Genomic DNA, 26,151 nt, shown 5'->3' with positions numbered 1-26,151 from the left:
AAACCACAGGAAAAGGCCTTCACCATTTTTTCCTACAGACGTAAGACATCCAAAAATAAACAGGGTCATAAGAAAGATATAGAGGACAACTTGGCTATGCAGGGAAGGGCCTCTCTATGAACTCAGCTGTCTTGAGGGAACATGATCAGTGCATCAACAGATCAGTAACATTTCAAAATGGTTTAATCAAATAATTTATGGCCAGATCTGTGCATTCTACATGAATATACATTTTGGTTCCTTCTCAGAAATAGAAAATTACAAGTTAGAATATATTGTGGATTTCTGAAGACAGGGGTACAATATCAAGGAGCATGAATATTCTAACTAGTACTGTCTTAAACAAGCCATGATTTATGATCAACACCAATTTTTCATTTTTTGGAGAAAAATACAATTGAATTGTAAGCCAGAAATCAGAACACACAGAAAAAAAAAACTAAAGTTCTTGCATTATGTCTCCATTCGCTTTTTTTTTTTTATCAAATGAGACAACTACACTTTAAGTCTCTTTATTCTTGCAGATTTCATAATGTAGATAACACCCAGTAAGTATATTTTTCTGTTCTATTTTTTAATGCTATGAACCAAAAATGGTCTCTATTCATCATAAATAAATATACTTTAGATTTCCATACATATCAACTGTGTTCGAGGTTTATAAGGACAGTGAAACCTGCAAATATACACAGGCCATTAGAGACATATAGAGAAAGCACCCTTAACCAGCTTCCTAGGACATCTGTGCAAAACCTGTCACCAGCTTTGTGGTGTGAAATTGTGCCTGTATGTGATTGAGCTACCCTAACTTGATTTTTGCATCACATACAGCAAGAAAAAGCTAAGAATATTTTCAAACTTACTTACTGAACAGTTCAATGACATAGAAGTTTTCTCACTGTCTTTCTCTCTCAGTGGCCAGGCCAGCATTCAGCCAGGTGTCCCTCTCTGTGAATGAGCACGACTGGACTCAGGATTGCATATCCAAGCTCCACGAGTTGTAGAACAATTACTTCTATGAAATGCTTTTCAAAAAAAAAAGTTACATATAAAGCCGTAAAACAGTCTGCCCAATAGAAGAAGAGAAAGCAGAGCATCAGAAGGAGGACACTCTTTGCAGCCTTCACCTCAGGGGGGGTTCTGTGGAGGAGCTTGGAGGTCTGAAGGTGGAGCACGTGCTGGTGGTGCTTGTGGAGGAGGGACACCATGTAGCCACTGGCCCCGCCCATGACCCCTGGAACACAGCATCTCGAAGGACCATGAGAACAATAAAAATCCATCTAATTATCCAGTGCTGTGATTGCAAATAGCAATAGTTGTCACTGGAATTAATTTGTGATGTGTTCATGCTGCTGATATTTTTGATGTAAAATGGTAAGTTCATGCTTATCAAGGAATTGAGAATCCAACAGAAGAGCAACAAGGGAAGCAGGTGCCAGGCTGACCTGGGCTGCAGCCTCCTCCACCTGGAGGCTCTGGGGCTGATGGTGATGGCCTGGACCACTGTGAGGAGACTGGTGGTGCAGATGGACAGGCCCCGGGCCACCCTGCCGAGGTAAACCACAGTCTTACAGGTTATATCATCTATGAGGTTTCTCAACCCCAAACTGGATATTGTCCTGGGCATGACTCCTGTTAGAAGTGTTATGATATTTGCAAAAGACAGATTAATGAGAATGAGGTGGATACATTTCACAGTGCCTCTAAAAAAGCTCATATAGTTCACAAGAACAAAGGTGTTCCCCACAACTCCAAGTCCTGTTAGAAACATGAATATTATTCCCTTGACAAGAGGCAAAACCATTTCTTACTTCATAGGCAGAAAAACTTAGATATAGTACACACCTTTTTGAAGAAAGCAGCAGTAATAATGATATTTAGCAGCAAAGAAATATATCACAACAGCAATTTCTACAGTTTCAGAACAATCAGGATCTATGTAATGGTGCAGATTGTGTACAAAGGATTACTTCTTTTTATGTAACGATATAAGGAAGATTTTATGTACTTTCAACACTATCATGGGGACTATTATTTAAATAGGACCTTGGTGGACACCATGATTTCAGTCAACACAGCAGCCTGCACTGGCTCCCTTTTCTCCCACCTAGTCAACAACGGGGCTGCTGTGATGCTTGAATTTTCCACCTTATTTCCATTCAATCCTGGACAGGATGTTACCTTTTTCTGTTAAATTTCCAACCTTAATTCTCATCTAAAAACTTATTTCAAATGTGGCCAATTTCTCCAGAATGAAAGAACCCAGGATGTTGAAACAATCTTAGGACTTGCCTGTATCAATACACGTGGATACAGTTCTACAATCCTTTCCCCCAGCTCCTACTATTCATTAAAGAATTGCTTTAGAATGCTCTACTGAAGGTCCCTGCAGAATGAAGTGCCGGAATACAGGCTGTGCCCAGCTTTGGCACCATGTAGCCCTTGAATTCAGGAAGATTAAGGATTGCATTTCCAACTCTGTTTCCGCTTCTGACTAGTGGGGAGAATAAAGACCGCCAATTCCTTAAGGGTAGATATCTACTGTGCAACGCCTTATGATACCAGCTACAGTGATCCAGGCACAGCAGCTTCAACTAGTAACTCAAGGATGAAAAAGATTGTAGACAGGATACATTGTGGCCCTGAGGACTTTCAAACATTCTCATATTTCTTGTGTTTTCTAGGTTTTCTCATATTTTTAGCCAACTCTTATCTTTCAACACTACACAGCTCTGAGTCAAATTTTGGAGGCACTTCTGACAACCACAACTATTTCTATTTTGCTGGGACAGAATAAAATGAAGAATGTCAGAGGAGAGGGTGGCATTACTCCAGATTGATTTTACAGTTATAGAGGAGACAGTTCTAAAAATAAGCACTTGCATTCAGAGAGATGTATGATCCCATACCTGGAAATCACAGCAAACACCTGGGCAGGTACACGCATCGATCTTGAGATAAACTTCCCAAGAAAAATATTAGATTGCTGGTCCTTGCTACATGACACTAAACTAAAAATCAAAGAAATTGTTCTGAAATTTTTATATCAAGCAAACCAATAAAAACACACTGGAATTCACAAAGAAAAACTATTATTTTAAATACAGATTGTTTTTAGCAGTCCAACAAGCAAACATGTAAAGAACGAATTGACTCACATGTGTGTCTAATGATATATGGGAGGAAAAGCAGCTTCAGAGTGGGTGCATAAAGAATGTCTTCTTGTTAAACACACTGCACTTAGGGACCTAGAAACATAATGCAAGAGAAAAAGTGCATCTTGGAAATTTAATAGTACACCAAAAACTAGGTTCAGAAATCTTATGTAGGCTAAGAGTGGCTGATACAATTGTCACAGAACAACATGGAGGATGAAGAAACTGAACTTTTCTAAAAGTAGTCAAAAACTCCAGGTTTCTACCTTCAGTACTCCACACAGAGCACTCGAATGGATCCCAAATCTGAGCACAGGATCAAAGATGCCCCAGCATAACTGAGGTACCTCTGCTATGAATGGCCCCTTCATCCTCCTGACCCAGCTGCATCCTTTTAGATACCAGAGGAAGAGTGAAGGTCCCAAGGCTCAGACCCTGTGGGGGGGAAAAACCTTGCTCAGTCACAGAAATTAAGATCTTTCTATTGAGGGAATGTCACACGTGCCTGTGAGCAAAGAGATCCTGGGTTCCACTCACCTGGTGGCTGTGTTGCAGACAAGCTCCGTGTTGGTCCTTGGAACAAGATGCATCTTTCAAGGTTGTATTTGTACCTTCTGGGTTCGAGGGGCTCTTGCTTGCCATTAACTACCACTGGGCTCCAGTTGTCACCGTTTGTACCTGTCAGGGAGAAGAAAAACCTCTGCAGAACCTCAGTCCCTCAAGAATGACTTTCCATCTCCCTCCGCAATTACTGAGTTCATTTGGCTCAGAAGTTTGTTCAGTCTTAATTGGGGCTTAATTATTTTGATAGAAGTTTGTGCAGTGAGAAAATAAACCACCAGCCAGGTTTCTGTGAGTTTTACATTTCTTGACTTTCCCTTCACTCACCCAAAGGTCCACAGATCAATTAAGTGGGGCCAGCTTCTGAGACACAGCGTGTACTTCCCCTCATATCCAAGGCTTTCTCCATGACAGTGACGTGGTTCCTGAGGACCAGCACTGGGGGCTCTGCTTTCAGAGCGAACCCCAACCAGGCGCCTGGCAGGACAGGAGTCGCTTTTCTCCACTTGTGCACTTTGGCATTTTGAGGACATTGCTATCAGTGGTCTCTTTGTTGTTTGAATATTAAACAACAAGTTGGAGACGAGGGCCAGGTGTCTCCACATTCTCCCTCCAAAACACCAAATCTGCAAGAAGGGAAATGCAAATGAAAATTACAGGGAGGTTTCACCTCACTCCTGCTAGAATGCCTTTCATCAAGAATGCAAATGATAGCAGATTCTCTCAAAGATGTGACAAAAAATGAAAATTCATACATTTTGGGTGGGACTAGGAATTAGTCCAACCAGGTTGATAAGCAATATGGACATTTCTTAAACATTGAAAATTGAGACCATTATTAAAATACACCTAACCCACTACACAGTATCTATTCAAAAAACTAAAATTAGCATAATATAGTGATACAATTGCATCAACATTTATAGCACCATAATTCTCAATGGCCATGTTATGGAACCAGCCCAGCTCATGACCAACAGAGGAATGGATCAAGAAAATGTGGTGTATAGACACACACAGTTCCACACAGCAATGAAGAAGAGTGAAGGTAGGGCATTTTCTGAGAAATGGATGGAACTACATAATGCCAGGCTACGTGAGGTAAGCCAGACTCCGAAGATCAGGGGTTGGATTCTGCCTTTCGTATGTGAAAATTAGAGCAAAATTAGGGGGAATGGGCTCAGCAGATCCCACAAAAATAGAAACTGAGCCAGTGGAACAGGAAAAGGTGCGGGGCAAGTGAGACCAGAGGGGAAGGGAGGAATGTAGAGTGGACGTGCCCTAATCCTGCTGTGTGCACATGTGAATGTCCCAGAGTGAACCACCTATAAGGCACCGATTGATACAGCAATAAATAAATATGAGGAAGATGAGTAGAGGGAGGACAGGGAACGCTGGGAGGAAGAAAGGGTGGGAATCGGAAGCAGCAGAACTGTAGTTGAGCTAATTACACCCCATGCATGTGTGGCGCGTCAGATGAGCCCCATGATAGTGGGACAAAAATGCACTAATAGAAATATTTTAAAATCCAAACCATCTGTGTGTTTCCTGAAGAGCATTTGTGTGATTCATCCACATCCCGGAATGGTCCCCATATCAGTTACTCATTATGCTGCCTGGAGAAATTTTTACAGGCCCCTTTCAAAAGGAATGTAAATAAAGGTGGCCAAGGAGGGGAGGTGAGAGCAGCTTCCTTTCTGCAGAGGAGAGAGCAGCCCGGGCTGGCCTGGGCAGCAGGCTCCTGGCCACTGGGCCTCCTCTGCGCCCTGAGGGACTCATGCCTAAGGATGCGCCCTGCACACATTAGGGACTGGCACCCTGGGCCACACATGGAAGTCACCTGAGTTACGGTCCCTGGTGTGGAAGGGAGACCCAGGTCTGCATGGTGGAGTGGCCACTCAGGGCACTTGTGAGCTTAGACACAGAGTGAAACAGAGCCATGAACAATGTTCCCTGGTACAATAGCATCACTAAACTCTGCGACATTTGATAGGGGATTTTGTTTACAAACTTACAATTTTTGCCTGAGTTTGAGATATATATTAATCACTGTAAAAGTCATATCATGGTCTGGGTGATCAGAAAATCTACAACTATTTTCCATAAGGCAGTTCTAAGAGGACCATTTATAGCACTGAGATCAACATCAAAAACGAAAAATATCAAACAAATTACCATTATCTCACAAGACCCTAGAAAATGGCAAAGCAACACCAAAATCAGTAGAAGACAGAAAGCAATAAAAATCAGAGCCAAAGTCAGTGAAATGGGGAATAAAAAACCAAAACAACAGACTAATTAAACAAAGAGTACGGTCTTTAAAAATTTATATATTTACTTTAAGTTGTTATATATGACAGCATAATGCCTTTTAATTCATATTACACATACAGAGCACAATTTTTCATGTCTCTGGTTGTACACAAAACAGAGTCACAGCAGTCGTGTCTTCATACATGTACTTGGGGTACTGGTGTCCATCTCTCCCCACCATCTTTCCCACCCCCTACACCCTCACTTCCTCTTCCTCTTCTTTGCCCTAGAGTTTTTAAAGGGATAAGATGATCGATTAATACTTTACCAAACTAACCAAAGGAAAGAGGGGGGAAAATCTCAAAACTAGACAAAATTTGAGATGAAAAGAAAAACATCACCAGAGATCCTACTGAAATCCAGAGGATAATTTGAAGATACTTTGAAATTTTATGATAGAAAAGTTAGAATATTTTAAAGACATTGATTGCTCCAAATTGAACCATGAGGATACAAAACACTTAAGCAAATCAATACCAAGCAATAAAATTGAAGCAGCTATTAAAATCCTTCTAACAAACAGCAGTGCAAGACCGGGTGGACTGTCCGCCAAGTCTGCCTGACCTTGGTAGCACCAATGTCAATCCTCCTCGAATTATCCCTTGAAACAGAAAAGGAAGAAGCACTGCACACTCATGTGGGGAGGCCAGCATCACACAAAAAACCAGACGAAGACGCATCGAGGAAGCACAGGTTTGGCGTAGTATCCCTGATGAACTTAAAAACAGGAGACGGCTTCACCTATATGACAATAGGCTGGTTTTGAACTTGAGGTCAACCTGCTTCGGCCTCCCCAGCTGCTGGGATTGCAAGTGCACACCACCATGTCTGGCTTGCTGTTTTCTTCTTGAGCTTTAGGAGAATTATTAGGAGGCGGTGCCTGGATCAGGTGTTGAACGTCTCTGCTGTGTCTCTGTAGCAGCTGCAGTGACCAGGTGCCATTCCTAGGTTCTGGTACCTTTTCAGTCGTGTCTGTGCAGGAGAGAAACAGGCATCTGGCTTTATTCTTCCACATGTGGTTATCCAGTGTGCCCAGGACCCTTTGTTTAAAAAGCTGCCTTCCCCCCCACATATATTTCTGCCAACTTTGTCAGAGGGCAGATCTCTGTACCCGTGTGGCTGTGACCTGTGACTTCTATTCAGTTCTATTGGCCTTCAAGACGTTTGACATCAGTACCACGCTGTCTTATTACTACAGCTCTGCAGTACAATTTGAGATGTGGTATTACATGCCCTCAGCATGGCTCTTGTTGCTCAGGATTGCTTTGGCTATTCTGAGTCGTGTCCTCTTCCATATGAATCTCTGGACTATTTTCACTAGGACTGTGCATTTGATAGTGATGGCAATGAACTTGTAAATAATTTTTTGTGTTATTGGCCAAAGCACCTTCATGATAGTGTTTAGGAGTATTGTCAAAGTTATCATTCCATAAATATTGGTTGACTCTGTGTCTCTCCCCATCTGTATTTCTCTCCTATCTATTGGAAAGCAGATTTACAATTAAAAACATGAGAAGTCTTCACATATATGTTAATATGTGGATTTTTGAAGCTATGGAATAACAAATCTACATGATTTACTGTGATATATTCCTATGTGACTATGGCAAAGCGAGGTCACACGAGGACAATCACCCTGTCTTTTCCTGTCTCTTTCTTCCTCCCTTACTTCCTTCCTCTTTGTCTGCTCCACTGACTTTTTCTATTCATTTTTATCCCCTCATTTTCTTTGGGTTAGCTTATACAAGAAGCTATTTAAAAACACTTATAAGTAAATAGTGGAAAAATCAGAAGAAGAGAGGGAAAGAAAGGGGGGGGTATTGAGGACTCAATTAGAACAAATTATATTCCATGCTTCTGTAATTAAGTAAAAATGAATCCCATTGTTATGTCTAACCAAAAAGTACAATTAAAAACAATAAGCCAAAATTTGCTAAAAAAAAAATTTCCAAAGGTGAAATGATTAGTTTATGTTAAATAAAGCAACATCTACAGGAGTTTCAATAATTGTGCCTCTTTCACATTTCTACCATATTGATGATGGCAGAGATCTTCTGACAAGAACTGCCTCTATCTAGGGAAATTATAAACAAAACAAAGACACATCTGAGGAATAATGCAGAGAAGAGTGGCACCGTCTAGGACTTGGGAGATGTGACCTTGGACGTCCCGCCATGTCTTCATTTGACTCCTCTATCTGGCCTGTGTAAAGACCAGAAGGATCTTGGGCAATGTCAGTGGATGGTCACAGGTTTTCCAGGTGGAGACGATTGAACACATTGTGCCAGAGACTTCATGGGTTTTCTCTGTGGACTAACAACCCTGTTATCTGGTGTTGATGCAGCTGTTACTCTGTGAATGTTTACGTGCTCTTCCCCATCTTTGTCCACAGACATAGTAAAAGTAGTTGGCTTATCACTGGCAAGGACGGAAGCACGCCTTGACAGCTCAGACTGGGAGGATCATCATCTCTACAAGTCATTGTTATAAATTTATTTGCAGGGACACAAGTGGTGTTTTCATCCACCACTTTTCTCACTGGTCCTTTCCAATGATAATACTATGGCTGCAGAACTTGGTGGAAGAGAAACCCAGGAAGGGAAGAGATCTGGAGGAAGGGTCTGGAAGATCAGCCTTTGGGTCTTGATCTACCACGTGTTCAGACACTCCAGGCTGCTGAAAGAAGACCCACTGTGAGATCCTCAAACCCATCCTGGGTGCTAGGAGCTCTTCACAGCTCCTTTGAGACAGGAGAAATCCCAGGCACCAAGACTGGGCACCACAGGCCACGGCAGCTCCGGTGGGAGCCTGGATTGGGCAGGTCTGCAGCATCTCCGGGGCTCTGAGAGCCTTCCTCTGTCTGTGCTGCACCCCCTGAGCACCTGCCAGCTCTCTTCATGTGAGCAGACGGAGTGATGGTACCTGTCCTCTGTAACTAATCACATCCCAGATTTTAGGTCACTGGACCGTTCTTCATACACATGAATTTTTCAAGTTTTGTCTATTCTCTTTGTCTCTCTCAGGGAAGTCGATGGATGCTCTCCCACGTGTTATGATGAAAACTAACCACAAAAACTTAATGTCATTATCTTTATATATTAAAAACCCCAATTTTTAGGCACCTTTTCCTTACTGTGACCAATTTAATTGACAGAAATAAGTTAGACTAGAAAAGACTTGTGTTTTTATTCATGTTATTTTCTTTATTTTTTATTTTTTACATTGTTTTATTATTAGTTGTTCAAAACATTACAAAGCTCTTGACATATCATTTTTCATACATTTGATTGAAGTGGATTATGAACTCCCATTTTTACCCCATATACATGTTATTTTTTATTTTAAACCTAATAATTTATTCACTTTTGCTGATTAATTAATCTGTTTATTACTCTGGTGGGAATTGTAGCCAGGGTTGCTCTACCACTGAGCCACATCCCCAGTCCTTTTTCTTTTCCCAATGTGAGTCTCACTGAGTTGCCAGTCTTCTGTGAACTGATACTCCTCCTGCGGCAGGCCCTGACTGCTCTATTTTTTGAGCACTAAGGAAGAAAGGTCTGCTTAGGCCCATGTTTCATAGTTGAACTCCATGCTTGGCTGACTCCAAGGCAGGAAGATCAGGGGAGCGGAGAAAGGCTGCTCATGTCAGGGCAACAGGGAAGGAGACAAAGAAAGATGACCAGGAACCAGGGTCACACACAGACCCGTGGCCACTCTCCCAGGACCCTACTTCTAGTTGCCACACACCACCTGCCTATGGTCACCAGTACATTCAGATTTTTCATCTTTCAAATGGACTCTCACCCTGAGAAGATGAGCGGTCTCGTGATCCAGTCATGATCCCATCGTGTGTAACAGCCGTACCTCTGAACATTCTTGCATCACCTGCCATGAGCTATGAGTGTAAACCACAATGTTTCAACTCTGGCCTCCCTAAATCTCCTGCCAGTCTCACAATGCAAAATTCATTCCATCTCCAAGAGCCTCCATGTCTTGACCATTACAGCATTGCTCAAAATCCCCACATCTCCTGTAGCAGTGAAGGCAGAATCTTAGCTGGGAGCCACAGTGAAAATCAAAGCAAGTTATATAGACCATGGCACCAAGTGAACTTTCCCATTCCAAAAGGGAAGAATAGGGGCGTAGAAAGAAAGGCCGGCCCCAAAGCAAGTCCGAAATCCAGAGGGACAAACACCAAGTCCTGTAGCCCCAAGTCAGACGTCCAGAGCACCTGGTAGTGAGAACGCTTATGGTGTCCAACCAGAAAAAGTTGGAAGGAAACTTCTCTCTTTTCACAGTTTCGGATACTGATCAAAGCAGGGCACACTGTTCTGGACGCTCATCAAGTTGAGTGTATTGCATGGCAGCCATAATACACTTTGAATCCTTTTGATGGTTTCTCCCATTAATGAGCTTATTTTCCACCCTTCTCCTGTCAGTTAGTTATGTGGCCACTGCTTTGGGTTCTATCTGTGGACCCACAGTTCCATCAGTGGACAAGACAAAGGTGACCTTTGGTCACCTTCAAATTCAGTTCAGATGAGATTAGGGTTGTGGGCCATATACCTTTTAAACCACTTTGAATAAGGAAGTACACCCCAGCATCTAATAATATAAGAGGTGATATAACTAGTGATATGAGTCACATTGATTAATTCTGACAGCTTTCTTTCACAGAGGTCTTTGTTAATTTAAGTCACATTAATTTACATATATTTGTAGGAACCTTGAGATGTTCTGTGCATATAAACATTTAATCATATTCAAACCAGGGAACATACACACGTACACACACTCACACACACACACACACACACACACACACAAATATATATCCTTTTTATGCTGAAAACATGGAAACTTTCTCCCTCCAGATTGCTGAAATATACACTGCCTTACCATTTTCTATGCTCATGCTGCTGAAGCGTAGTCCACCAGAAGAGCTTGCTCCTATCCGCCCCTAATCTAATATCATCTCTCCACATTCCCACTCTTCCCCTTCTCCAGTCTACTCTCAATTCTATGAGATCCACAGTTTCCTCGTCCACCTATGAGTGAGATCTTGTGGTACTTGTCTCTGTGCCTGAATTAGTTCACTTAACGTGATACCTCCAGCTCAATCCATGGTCCCCCAGTGACAGGATTTCATCTCACTCTATGGATGGTGCTTTCCCATCATGTATATGTTACCACGTGTTTTTTATCCATACTTCATTTGGTGGTCACTAAAATTGGCTCTAGCTTTGGCTATTTTTTGTTGCAATGAGCATAGAATTGTAGGTGTCTCTTGGACATGCTGATTTAGTGTCCTTTAGATTTAAAATCAAAGTGGGAATACGAGATCATGTGGTAGTTTTATTGTTGATATTTTTTAATTCCCCCACAGTTTTCACAATGTCTGTATTTATTTACCTTCCCCACTACAGTGTGTGAGGGTTTCTAACTCCCCACATCCCTAAACTAACCTTTCATTTTTGACTTCTCAACTGTGGCTATTCTAGTGGCATTGATGCTTGGGTTTGCATTACCTTTACAATGACTGAGGTTGAATATTTGTAATTTGTCTTCTGGGAAACGTGTCCATAGGCTGATTGCCCCTATATAATCAGGGTGTCTTGTTGTTGTTCTTGACTTGTGTGTTTTGCTGTGGATTTTTGTTTTGCATGTTGACTGCATTTTGTGGTATGCAACCCAAGGCATTGCCTGTACTGACAAAGGGTCTATCACTGAGCTACACCAACAGATCTTGCTATTGCAAGTTTAGGTTTCTTTGATATATCCTGAATATAAACTCCCTATGAGACATAGACTTTCCAAATGCATCAACTACCAGGTAGTTAGTCTCTTTCCTCTGGTTTATTCTTTTCTTTTTCTGAGCAGAACTGTTTTTAGTTCAATAAAATCCCACTTGTCACTTTTGCTTGTGTTTCCTGTCATTTTGGTGACTTCTCCAAAAATTCTTCTTTATTATAATGTCCCAAGTTTTCTCTCTTATTTTCTTCTACTTCTTTTGTTAATTCAGGTCTTACATTTAAGTCTTTAATCCATTTTTAATAGATTCTATAGCTTGTAAAAGAAAAGAATCTAGGTACATTCTTCTTCACAGGGATATGCCATATTTCAAGACCACTTCATTGAGAAGACTGTTTGTTCTCTAGTGCATCTTCAGATCACCTTTTTTGAAATCAATTTGCTGTGGATGCATGAGCTATTTCTGTGCTCTTGATTCTTTACCACTGGTGCAAATGTGTGTTTTTATGCCAATACCATTCTGTCGGGAGCAGTAATTAAATTAGGGCCCTTGAGCTGTCCTGTAATAGAGGCAATACCTCTACTGGGGACTTTCACTGTGAAGGTGAGGATTACAGATGGCCCATGGCTATGATGTCACCCTGTTCAATAGGAGGTTCTGTGCCAGCCATAGAGCTATTTAGTTCTTGACCTTGAGGTTTAGACACTAGCTGCCCAGGGGTAGAAAGTTATGGGTACAAGGTGAAAATCATACTTGGGCTGCTCATACCTATGACCTTGGTTCTGATGTTTTGAAGAATTTTCTCACAATAACCCTTTTGATGCTTATCCTTAATTAATCCAAATGCTGAACTTGTTCTGTGTCGCTATCTGCCTACCAGGGACTTTAGTGAACCATGAACACCAGCTTTCTCTCTATTTGTGGGTTTGTCTTTTCTCCACACCCTCATCACCAGGTGCATTTACCTTAAATAATGGCTCTGCAGGTCCTGACACCAGGCTTCTTTACAGCCTTGTAGTATATTTTGAGTTTTGAAGTAGTGTAATGCCTGCGATTTCATTCTTTTTGCTTAAGATTGATTGGGGAGGGCTTTTAATTCTCTGAGAAATATCCATAAGCTTCCCATAATTTAAAAAGAAATGATGATCTCAACCATAGCATGCATGGTATCCAGGTCACTTTATTATGAGCAAAATTGTTTTTACTCCAGGTCCTTGCTAACACTGTTATGTCTTCTCACCTAGCTAGGACCCAATCTTAATGGATGTAAAGTTGTGTCTTCTGAATTTGATTTGCAGTTTCCTGATGGTTAGTGATGTTGAGCACCTGCTCAAATACTTTGTGGACATTTGCTTATCTTCTTTGGGAAAATATTTTTCAAGTCCCTTGCCAATTTATAACATGCATAGTCTTGGGATTTTTGGCTATCCATCATGTGAGTGATTCACATAATTTAGACAGTAAAATTGTACTAGTCACAAGATGTTCAAATGTGGGTCTCACATCATTACTGCCTTTTTAATGTGTTGAGCATCTCCTTTGTGTGCAGAATGTGTTTAGTTTTATATGGTTCCACTGGGAAATGTCTTATATTTTTTTTTGTGTTCTTTGAAAGTCATATCCAAAAGTCGCTGAGGAGATCGAGTCAAGGAGTATTACCCTATATTGCTTTTGAGGAGTTCTAAAATTTCAGCTATATGCCTGGATCTTTGCTCAACTTTGAGTTTTGTGTATGGCTTAAAAATAGGGCCCAATATCATATTTTGCATGTGGGCATCTAGAGTTACCAACACCATTTGCTGAAAAAGTTTATGAGGATAGCTCAGCATCCTTGATGAACTCTGTTTGTTCTTAGTCATCAACTCAATATTAAGTGGGAAATGGTAGCATTGAACTAGAATCCCTAAACACAAAGGGAACAATCAGATCCCAAGGTCACATGTGCCATATGGTGGCACTGATTCACCAAGTGACAGTGGCCATGTCTACTAGAATGGGATATGATCAGAACTATGAGACTCAGAGAGTTCTGCCCTATTCTTTCTGTAACTGTAGAAGGAGTGAACCCTCAACTCCTCTGAGTGGACATCTGACTCAAATCTGACTCAAATCTCTAGAACAGGTTTCATGGCTCCTCCATTAACTCCCATCCTGGAGCCAGTCTGCAGACACAGAGCTGCTGTGTGGAGGGGGAGGGAGATGCCCAGGAGGGACCTTGCTGCACTGCCAGAGCACACTGACCCCTTCCTCCTACTCTTCCCCAGTGAGATGGACATTCACCTAATAGAATGACTGGTCATGGGAACGAGGGAACCACCAGACATTTCAGTGATTAATTAACACTGGTTATGAACTGATGATAATTGATGGAAATAAGAGAAGGGATTTACTTAGTTTCTGTTCAATAAAGTTTTCTGGGGCCCAAGCTCCCTTGTGTGAAATCCACTATTGATTAGGAATCGATAATGACTCTTACGTGAGATATTCTTATGGTTGCTTTCAACAAATTTTTTGCTTTATTTCACCAACTACAGGTCTGCATGTAAACATTGCTGTGTAAATTCCATATAACATGCTCTTCTGGGTTTCTTAATATGGAGATTTACCTCACAAAATTCAGGGATATATTTAGTCATTTGTATTATGTAAACTTTGTAAGGCACAACTGTTGTAGAGTTCATATCACTATTTATATTTTACTGCTTTAACACACCCATAAATATTTAGAAATGAAAGAAACTCAATGTGCTACCAGTCATGTCAGAGTGTTCCCGGGGCCAGTGTCTCCCATTTCTCTCTCCTCCCTCCCACTCCACATGTTTGGGACAATGTCAATCATGGGCTTCATTCTTTTCAGTTTTTTTCTAATTATGATTTCTGATTGCTTTTGTTTTCTCAACTCAATTTCCACATTCTAGAATGAAACAGAATCACACTTAATTAGGGAAAATAAAACCCAGGCAAACCTTAACAGATTGTTCCAACAGTCATGAGCCATCTCCTTGTTCATCTAGATATTTGGATGTTGTTAGTGCTCAGTCATCTCTTCCTCATGGTCGCACTTTGACGTGTCACTCATTCCTGACTGCACTTCCGGGATCTGAACTCCTGCCCTTTAGTCCTAGGGCAAGGATGTGTTCAGGGATGACTCACTCTGTCTTATTTCTCTATTCGAGGTTTTAGAAAACAGCTGTCACAGGAGAACTGAGGCACTAAGACAGTACATGTTATAACTTCAGGGACACCTTTTATTATGTCAAGCACATAAACACCTAATTTTGGAGTATGACATAATAACATTAATAAATTACTTTAAATATGTGTTAATATGGTTTGAACAAACCACAAACAGGGTCATAAGGAAGATATAGAGGACAACTTGGCTGTGTAGGAAGGGCCTCTAACTCAACACTGATGTCTTGGAGGGAATATGATCAATACATCAATAGTATCAATAATATTTCAAAATGGCTTATTAAAATATCTATGGCAAGATCTGTGCATTCTATATGAATATATGTTTTTGTTCCAGTTTAGAAACAAGAAAATTAAGTACATTTAAATACAAATCAGAATATGATGTGTATTTCTGAAGACAGGGACAATATCAAGCAGTATACAGGCTCTAACTAGTACGCTCTTGAAACAAGCCATGATTGTTACCCACACAACTTCTCATCTATTGGAGAAAAATACATTCAAATTGTAAGCTCACAAATCAGAAAACATGAAAAGAAAAAGTAAGTTATTTATTATGCCTCCATTTTTCTTCATACCAAATGAGACAACTACACTTTAAGTCACTTTATTCTTGCAGATTTATTAATGCAGATGACATCCAATAAAGTGTATTATTCCATTCTATGTTTAAATACTATTACTCTGGAAATATTTTATATTAATTGTAAATAAATATACCTTAGATATCAATACACATGAACAGAGTTTGAGGTTCACAAGGAAAAAAACAGCAAATATACACAGGGCCATAGAGAGAGACAGAAGAAGCACCCTTAGCCACCTTCCTATGAAGTTTGTCATAGGATTGTCACCAACTTTGTGGTATAGAAATGTCCCTCTATATGACTCAGCTACACTTACGTGACTTTCACGATTCATACAGAAACACAAGACTAAGGAGAGTTTTTAACTTACTTACTAGAAGATAAATGTTACACACATGGTCTCGATGTTTGTCTCTCTAGTGACCAGGCCAACACTCAGCCAGGTGTCCATCCCTGTGCATCAGCACAAATGGGCTGAGGACAGCGTAGCCAAGGTTCACAAGTTCTAGAACACTTACTTCTAGGAAATGCTTCTCTAAGGAGAAAGTTACATATAAAGCCATAAAGCAATTTGCCCAATAGAAGAAGAGAAAGCAGAGCATCAGAAGGAGGACACTCTTCGCAGCCTTCACCTCAGGGGGAGTTCTGTGGAGGAGCTTGGAGGTCTGAAGGTGGAGCACGTGCTGGTGGTGCTTGTGGAGGAGGAAGACCATGTGGCCACTGGCCCAGCCCATGACACCCTGGAATACAGCATCTCGAAGGACCATGAGAACAATAAAAATCCATCTTATTGTTGAGTTTTGCTGTAGAAAATAACAGTAGTTCTCATTTGTTCTAATTTCTGAACTGTTCATGCTGCTGGCTTTTTTAATGTAAAGTGGTAAATTCATGCTTATCAAGGAATTGAGTATCCAACAGAAGAGCAACAAGGGAAGCAGGTGCCATGGAGACCTGGGCTGCAGCCTCCCCCACCTGGAGGTTCTGGGACTGATGGTGATGGCCTGGACCACTGTGAGGAGACTGGTGGTGCAGATGGACAGGCCCCGGGCCACCCTGCTGAGGTAAACCACCACCTTACAGGCTACGTCACCCAGGAGGTCTCTAAACCCCAAACTGGTTATTGTAGTTGGCATTCCTCCTGTAATAAGTGTTATACTATTTGTAAAAGCCAAATGGATGAGAATGAGGTGACTAGATTTCCTCTTGACTCCTTTAAACAAGCACATATAGTTCACAAACACATAGATATTCCCCATAATCCCAAGTCCTATTAGAAACATGAATGTTATTCCCTTGACAAGAGGCAAAACCATTTCTTACTTCATAAGCAGAAAAACTCAGATATAGCAGACACGTTTTGAAGAATGCAACAGTATGATGATATGTATCTGCAAAGAAGTATTTCACAACATCCTTTCCTGGGGTGTAAGAACAATCAGGATACATGTAATGATGCAGATTTTGTCCAAAGGATTATTTGTTTTTCTCTAGGGGGTTAAGGATCATTCTACGTGCTTTTAAAAGTTATTCTGATGCTCTTCCTAAGGGCAGAGAATACAACAAACTCTAGTATGGCAGTATGTATAAACGTGGCTGTATAACCAATATGATCCTTCAATCTATGCACATGGAAAAGTAAGAATTCATACCCCATTTGAATCAAATGTATGATACGTCAAGATCATTGTAATGTTTTGAGCAACTAATAAAAAAAGTCATCCTGAGTGCTAATATTCAAAATTCTAAATTTTTAACCCTGATTTTTTCTAAGCTCCATGTAATCAATACCAAGTTTCTTGATCAAATCCCTGATATCCCACCTATATTCAATCTCAGCTTCAATACATTAAATCTACACTCCCCAGTCAGATTTCTCCCAGTCTTTTTTGTTTCATTCTCTATGTTTTTATCATTGGGATGTAAGAGTCTAGGATCTTACTTGGCCTTTCTTCTTTCCAATACCCCATGCACAAGCATTTGTAAAATCCAGTTCCTTCAATGTCTTTAATAAATATAAATTCAGCCATAGTTCAACTTCTCATCATCTTTTGCTGCACCACGTTCGAGGTTGGCTTTTTGCTTCAGAGTTTTCCTTCTGTGACGACAACAGCTTCCCTTCTGTGTTCTCTGCACACCAGTAGGACTCGGTGGTTTCACGGCTTACTAATACCAGAGTCTCTGCAGTGCTCAGAGTGACATCCAGCTCCAACCTGCACAGAGGGGATCCAACAACTCAGTCAGAGGTATGCAGGAATGAGTTTCTAGCCTGAGAGAATGGGGTTATAGACAGCGTGGAGCCAGCGAGGCTGCCCTAGAAGAGCCACGAAATGCTGCTGCCAGGGTCATCAGCAGAGGGCTGAGTTCCCACTGATGCCCTCGGGGGCCTCTAAGGGAGGCCTGGGCCAGTTCTGCATGTGGTGGTGATTATCAAAGTGTTAGGATGAGAGGAGAGACCACCTGCTATGAGCTGTCAGGAGACAAGGCAGTGTATGAATCAGGAATCCCCAACAAAACCTCCTTGTAGCAGAGTAGGCTGGGAGACATTTGGCATGAACCAATTCACTTGAGTGGGGTTATGCAGGCATTTTACACCTTACAGTGCCCTGGTGGGAACAGTAACTTTAGTCAACTCTGCAGCCTGCTCCAACTGTCTTTTTCCCACCTAGTCAGCAATTGGGCTGCTATGATGTTTAAACTGCACGGCTCACTTCCACACAGTCTTGAACAGGACTTTACATTTTCCTGCTAGAATTCCAATTTCAAGTCTCACCTGAGAACTTATGTAAAATATGGTCAATTTCTCCAGAAAAAAATAAACCAGATTGTTAAAAAATACTTATAATTTGAGTGTATCCTATACACATAGAATACAGTTTTGCAATCCTTCCCCTCAGCTCCTGCTATTCATTAAAAATTGCTTGAGATTCCTCTGCTACACGTCCCTGGCATAATAAAATACAGAAAAACAGGCTGTACCCAGCTTTGGCACCATGTAACCCTTGAAAACAGGAAGATTTATATTTCAATGCTGTTTCTTCCACTAACAAATGGGGAGAATAATAACTGCACCAAAGCCTTAAACACCACAAAATCCTACATATCTACTGCGAAATGCCTATGATACAAGCCATAATGACCCAGCACAGCGGTTTCTACTAGTAAGTCACGGGTGAGAAAGAGCACACTCAATGGACAACATGGCCCTGAGGACTTATCAAATATTTGTTCATTTCTTCTACATTTTCTAGTTTTTCTCTTATTTTCAGCCCACTCCCATCTTCCCAAATGACACAGCTCTGAATCAAATTTGGGAGGCACTTCTGAGACACATGACTCACTTCTCTTTCACTCTGACAGAATAGAGTGAAGACACCATCACAGGCTGATTTTACAACCATAGTCTAGACAGTGCTAAAGGCCATGCACTCACAGAAAGATGTCACCCCCACCTGGAATGAACCCCAACAGCTGGGCAGGAACACGCATCCCTCCTGGGGAAAACTTTCCAAGATAAATATGAGATCATAGTCCTTGCTTCATGGAACTGAACTAAAGTCAAAGAAATTTTTTGAAATTTTAATATCAAGTAAACAATTGAAAACATACAGAAATTCAACAGGAGACACGATGATTTTAAATGGTAATTGTTTCAGTAGGCACTCTGACAGACATATAAAAACGAATTTGACTCACATGTGTGGTCTCATGCTATGTGTCAGGACAAGCAACTTCAGGATGGATGCAGAAATAATACCTTCACATTAAACACAGTGCACTTAGGGACATAGAAACATAATGCAGGGGGAAAATTGTATCTTAGAAACCAAATAATACAAAAAACCCTAGGTTCAAAAATCTAATGTAAGCTAAGATGGTGACAGAATCACTGCAGGACAACGTGGAGGCTGAAGAAACTGAGCTTTTCTAAAGGCAGACAAAGCTTCTAGCCTTCTCTCCCCAGGACCCACCACAGAGCTCTCGGATGAATCCTGGTCCTGAACACAGGTCAAGGTGGCTCTGCCGTAGCTGAGGGTCACCTGCTGTAAAGGCCCTCATCTTCCTGGCCCAGGTGCCCACCTGTAGATGCCAGAAGAAGGGTGAGGGTCCTGAGGCTGAGACTCACTCAGCAGCCCCCTTGCTCAGTCACAGCAGTCAGAACTTGACTGTCCACTCAGCTTGGTGGCAGACTGCAGTCATCCTCGGTGTTGGTCCTTGAACAAGACGCAGCTTCCCAGGTTGTATTTGTACCTTCTGGGTTTGTGGGGCTCTTGTCACTAACTACCACTGGGGCTCCATGCTCAGTGCTGTCACCTGTCAAAGAGAAGCGCCCTCTGCAGGACCTCAGTCCCTGAGGAGTGCCTCGCCCTCTCCCTCCACAATTACTGCACTTGTTTCTTTCAGACCTTAGCTCAGTCTCAATTGGGGCCTAACTGTTTGAAAAGAAGTTTGGTGGTGAGCAAGTGACCAACCAGCCACATTCGTGTGACAGTCTCCCATTTACTGGCCTTCCCTTCAACCTCACAAAGTTCCACCGCTGAATCATAATGCGGCCACGTTCTGTCACACAGATGCCACTTCCCCTCATATTCAAGGCCTACTCCAGGCACAGGGATGTGGCACCTGAGGACCCGCCTGGGGACTCTGCCTTCAGAGCAGGCCCCAGCCAGGCACCTGGGAAGGAGAGGAGCCACCTTTCTCCACCTGTGCACTTTGGCAGTTCAAGGTCATAGCAACAAAAACATGGTGTTTCTAGAACCCGATGGCTAGATGCACCCACGTTCTCCCTCTCAAAAGCCCAAACCTACCACCAAGAAAATGCAAATCAAAATTACAGTGAGATTTCTTTCACCTCAGTTAGAATGGCATTCATCAAGAATAAAAATAGGAGTAGATTCTCTCAAAACTCTGACAAAAACAGGTAAATTCATGCATTTTTGTAGACTAGAAATTAATACAACCATGTTGGTAATCAATACATAAATTCCTTAAAAATATAAAAATGAACTATCATATGATGCAGCTACAACACTCTTTGATTTTTTTTTCCAAAACAACCACTATAACTAGCATAATATAGTGACCCAACTGCATCAATATCTATAGCAGCACAATTCGCAATGGCCAAGTTAGGAAACCAGCCCTGGTGATCACCAACAGATGAATGGATTAAGAAAATGTGTTGTGACTGGCCAGAGCCTAGCCTCTGGTGCAGGACCACCCCTTCTGACTAGTGGACTACCATGGGAGCCAACATCCAGCCCAGAGGGCTCACACCAGCCCACACAGGATGGGGGATCTCAGTAGGCCTGGTTCACCCCTCCCCCAGCAAGGCAGACACTGCCAGAGCCTAGCCTCTGGTGCAGGACCACCCCTTCCTACCAGCAGACTACTGTGGGAGGTCAAGCCCTGTGGCCCAGATCCACCCAATCCAACTTACACAGGTCCGAGACCCAGGATGCAGTAGCATCCACTGAGGGACACCAGCAGGTCTGGAGGCCCAAAATCAAGGTGAGGTACAGACAATCTGCAGACGTACTACAAGACTAGAGGGAGGACACTATAATATCCCAGATCCACACTGCAAGGAAGGAAGACACAGAGAGAACATGAAAACACAAGGGAGGAAAGTGCCCCAAACCAACCAGGACCCTATAATAACAGAACCCATGGACAGCGCACTTGATGAAATGTCAGAGGAGGAGGTCAGAAGGTTCATAATTAAAATGCTCTGTGAATTAAAGAATGACCTAAATGAGCAAATACAGGCAAAAATTGATCACTCCAAAAATGAGATAAGAGAGTAAACCCAGGTAGCAAAAGCTTACTTCAAGAGACAGATAGAGACCCTGAAAAAAAAAACAAGTCAGAAATCCTTGAAACGAAGGATGACAATAAATCAAATAAAAAACTCAATAGAAAGCACAACCAGCAGACTAGATCACTTGGAAGAAAGAACGTCAGACAATGAAGACAAAGTACAACCTGGAAAATAAAGTTGGTCACACAGTGGAGAAAGTCAGAAACCCTGAGCAGAACTTCCAAGAGCATCACTACTCTCCACTCTATGTGGACACAGTAAAACTCTTCCGTGTTTCAGGTGCTCAGCATGAAGGTGTGATACTCCTCAGAACCCACCCTCACCACCTACCCTTGATCTATAATTAGATCCAAATCTAAGCAGCCCGTAGAGGTGAGGTACAGAGTGTGACCCACAGGGTGGTACTCTACATTTAGAAGGAAGTTCTTGAGTTTTCTCATTCATACAAGCAGAGGCCTGGGAAACACGTGGGAATGGATTTTAAGGGTGTGGGATAAGGGTGGAAGGAACATAAACTTATATCATGCAGGATTTATTGATACTGACCCATATGCAGAGATTCTAGATTTAATGTAATAGCTCACAGTGTTAAAAAGTTTTAGTTGAAGTATGGGCCCAAAGATGGCCCACTATAAATGAGCTGAAATGCCAGACAACCCTTGATTTATTGTTGATGAGGGAATTCAGAGGCTCAGGGAGTTTGGAATGCAGGAGTGGATCTGCCATGTGTGACTCTCTCCTGCATACTCTGGGGGGTCCAGAAGACGTGCACCTCACCAGAACTAAAGGAAACAATGTGTGAGAGGAGCACCAGCGTCCCTGAAGAGCTCTGTGGTTGTTCTTCTCTGCCTGCCCGACCTTACTGTGGGAGCTGCCATCAGTCAACTGGAAGACTTCACTGCCATGGGCATGATTGGGTCTCAGGGAGGAAGAGGCCAAGCGGCAGCCCTCAATCACCATAGACGGGGAGGTCATAGTTACAGTCATGGACAACAAAGGGGAGGCAGTGGACACCATGTTCTGACTCATGTAGATCTCTGGCATTGGCTAATTAATCATGGTGTTTCTAGAAGCCAAATAGATGGGAAACCCACAAAACTCTTACGTGACTTATACAAAGTAGAAAAATCCAGGGCAAATGCACGAAAGTCTGCCTCAGATCATAACAGCAGAGAATCAGAGTCCCTCAACCACTTCCTGGATTTGGTCAATTTACAGGTCCAGAATCCCTGAATCAAGGGGAGGCCAGGTCTCCTTGAGGAAGGACCCTGGTACAGCACCAATATCTTCACTGTTAATCTTTCTCCCATCCTTCTCCAAAGGGAGCCAAGGCCTTTTACAAGATAACTGTGCACTGGGGAAGAGGCAATAATCAATCTCTGGGGGACTACTAGACACAGGCTCCAAATTGACATTGATTCTGGGAGACCCAAAACGTCATGTGGCCCTCCAATAAAAGTAGGAGCTTATGGAAGTCAGGTAATCAATGGAGTTTGGACCAACATCCAACTCAGTGCGTCCAGTGGGTCCCCAAACTCATCCTGTGGTTGTTTCCCCAGCCCTGGGATGTATAACTGGGATAGATATACTTAGCACTTGGCAGAACTCCCACATTGGCACTCTAACCTGTGAAACAAGGGCTATTATTTGTGGAGAGTGTACATGAAAGCCTCTGGCGTTGCCTGGACCTGGGAAAATAGTGAATCAAAAGCAATTCCACATCCCCAGAGGGATTGCAGTGATTAATGCCACCATCAAGAACATGAAGGATGCAGGGATGGTGAATCCCACAGCATCACAACTTGCCTCTCCTATTTGGCCTGTGCTGAAGACAGCTGGGTCTTGGAGAATGACAGTTGATTATCGTAAGCTTAATCAGGTGGTGACTCCAATTGCACCAATTGCAGATGTGGTTTCTTCACTTGAGCAGATCAATACATCTCCTGGTAGCTGGCATGTGGCTATTGATTGGGAAAATGTTTCTGTCTCCAACCCAGTGCAAAAGAACCACCAGAAACAATTTGTGTTCAGCTGGCAAAGCTAGAAATATACCTTCAGTGTCCTTCCTCAGGGAATGTCAACTCTCCAGCACTGTGACACAACTTAGTTCCCAGGGACCTTGATCATCTTTCTCTCCCACAAGATATTACACTGGACCATTATATCAATGACATTATGTTGATTGGGCCAGCTGAACAGGAATAGCCACCACTTTGAACTTGCTAGTGGAGCATTTGTGTATCATAGGGTGGGAAGTATATCCCACTAAAATTCAAGGGCCTTCAACTTCATTAAAGTTTCTGGGAGTCCAGTGGTGGGGGGCTGCGAGATAGCCATTCCTTGTAAGCTGAAGGATAAGTTGTTGTATCTGGCCCCTCCTACAGGTAGGAAATAAGCACAAAACTATGGTCCTATTTGGATTTGGAGACAGCACATTTCTCACTTGGGTGTGTTCCTTCAGCCCACTGATCTAATGATTAGAAAAGCTTCCTGTTTTAGTGTGGTTTCCAGAACAGAAGAAGGCAATGCAGCAGGTCCAGGCTGGTGTGCAGGTAGCTCTGTCTTTCGGGCCATATGCCCTGGCAGACCCAGTGGTCTTTGAAGTGTCAGTGGTAGATAGGGACAATGTCCAGAGCCATGGGCAGGCACCATAGGTAAATCACAGAGGACGCCATTGGGATTTTGGAGCAAGGCCCTGCCATCATCTGCACACAGCTACTCTTTCTTTGAGAAGCAGCTCTTGGCCTGCTAGTGGGCCTTAGTGGGAACTGAATGCTTGACCATGGGCCACCAGGTTACTATGTGACCTGAGCTGCCCATCATGAACTGGGCGTTATCAGACCCCCCAAGCCATAAGGATGGACATGTGCATCAGCACTCTGTCATTAAGTGTAAGTGGTATGTACATGATCACGCATGGGATGGACCCAAAGGCACAAGTTGGCTGCATGAAGAAGTGGCCAAATGGCCCATATCTCCTGGTCCTGCTGCAGTACTTTCTGTCCCTCAGGATGAATCGATGACTTCATGGGGTGGAATTTATGATCAATTTAAAGAGGAAGAGAAGACTGATGCCTGGTTCAAGGGGGATTCTGCACCATGGTACCACCCAGAAATGGACAGCTGTGGAACTATTCCCCCTTTTAGAACAAACTTGAAGGACAGTGGTGAAGGGCAATCTTCACAGATGTGGAACTATTCCCCTTATTCTTGAAAAAACCCGAAGGACAGTGGTGAAGGTCAATCTTCACAGCTGTGTAGGTGATCTGCCTTTTTGTAACAAACCTGAAGGACTGTGTGAAAGACAATCTTCACAGCTGTGGAACTGTTCCCCCTTTCTGGAACAAACCTGAAGACAGTGGTGAAGAGCAATCATCACAGCTGTGGAACCCTTTCCCATTTCTGGAAGTAACCTGAAAAATAGTGGTGCAGGGCAATATTCACAGCTGTGTAAGTGTTCCCCGGTTCTGGAAGAAACCTGAAGGACAGTGGTGGAGGGCAATCTTCACAGATGTGGAACCGTTCCCCCTTTCTGGAACAAACCTGAAGACAGTGGTGAAGGGCAATCTTCACAGCTGTGGAGCTGTCCCCTCTTTCTGGAACAGACGTGAAGGACAGTGGTGAAGGGAAATCTCAACAATGGACAGAACTTTGAGAAGTGCATTTGATTGTGCATTTTTCCTGGAAGGAAATTGTCCAGATGTGTGACTATTCATCAATCCATGCACCATAGCGAATGGTTGGCTGGCAGGTGAAGGAATTTGAAAGAACATAATTGTTGAATTGGCAACAAGGACATTTGGGGAAGAGATGTATGAATAAACCACTCTTAATGGGCAAAGGATGTGAAGATATTTCTGTCTCATGTAAATGCCCACCAAAAGGTGACCTCAGCAGGTGAGGATTTTAATAATCAGATAGAAAGAATGACCCAATCTGTGGATAGCAGTTAACCTCTTTCCCCTGCCATGCCTGTCACTGCCCAATGGACTCATGGACAGAGTGGTCATGGTGGCAGAGATGGTGTTTATGCATGGACTCAGCAGCATGGACTTTCACTCACCAAGGATGGTTTGGCCACAGCCACTGCTGAGTGCCCAGATTGCCAGCAGCAGAGACCAACACTAAGCCCCCTATGGCATCATTCCCCAAGGAGGTCAGCCAGCAGCCTGGTGGAGGTTGATTACCTTGGACCTCTTCCATCATGGAAGCAGTTTGTCCCTAGTGGAACAGACGCTTATTGTGGGTGAAGATTTTCCTTCCCTGTCTGTAGTGCTTCAGCCAAAACCACCATCAGTGGACTTAGAGAATTCCTTATCCATCATCATGGTATTCCGCACTGCATTGCTTCATACCAAGGAACTCACTTCATGGCCAAAGAAGTGAGGCAATGGGCTTGTGCTCATGGGATTCATTGGTCCTACCTTGGTCCCCACCACCCTGAAGCAGCTGGCTTGATGGAACGATGGAATGGCTCTGGAAGATGCAGTTACAGCACCAGCTAGGGGGCGGTACATTGCAGGGCTGGACAAGGTTCTTCAGAAGGTGTCTGTATTCTCTGAGTCAGCAGCCACTATAGGGCACTGTCCCTCCTATTGCTGGAATTCATGGGTCCAGGAGTCAAGGGTGGAAAAAGGAATGCTACCACTCACCATCACCCTAGTAACCCAGTAGGAAGGTTTTTTCTTCCTGTCTCTGCAACCTTCTGCTCTGAAGGCCTGGAGTCTTAGTTCCAGGAGGAGGAATGCTTCTGTCTGGAGATGCAGC

The 26,151-nt window shown here is 42.7% G+C and overlaps 1 protein-coding gene across 1 annotated transcript; it reads right to left on the bottom strand.

Annotated features, from left to right (window-relative positions):
• Window positions 1-658: 658 nt before the first annotated feature.
• On the bottom strand, window positions 659-16,699 carry LOC308650447 (vomeronasal type-1 receptor 4-like; the record flags this gene model as incomplete). The annotated part of the gene is made up of 3 exons (XM_081296454.1): window positions 659-676; window positions 1,047-1,127; window positions 16,199-16,699. 3 exons carry the CDS (start codon window positions 16,697-16,699, stop codon window positions 659-661), a joined length of 600 nt encoding a protein of 199 aa, XP_081152580.1.
• Between the last annotated feature and the right edge of the window lie 9,452 nt (window positions 16,700-26,151).

Source organism: Spermophilus citellus (genome assembly GCF_964194105.1).
Source record: "Spermophilus citellus genome assembly, chromosome: 5".
NCBI classification, from domain to species: Eukaryota; Metazoa; Chordata; class Mammalia; order Rodentia; family Sciuridae; genus Spermophilus; species Spermophilus citellus.
The sequence above is the reverse complement of the archived record's forward strand: the minus strand, read 5'-3'. Positions and strand labels throughout refer to the sequence as shown.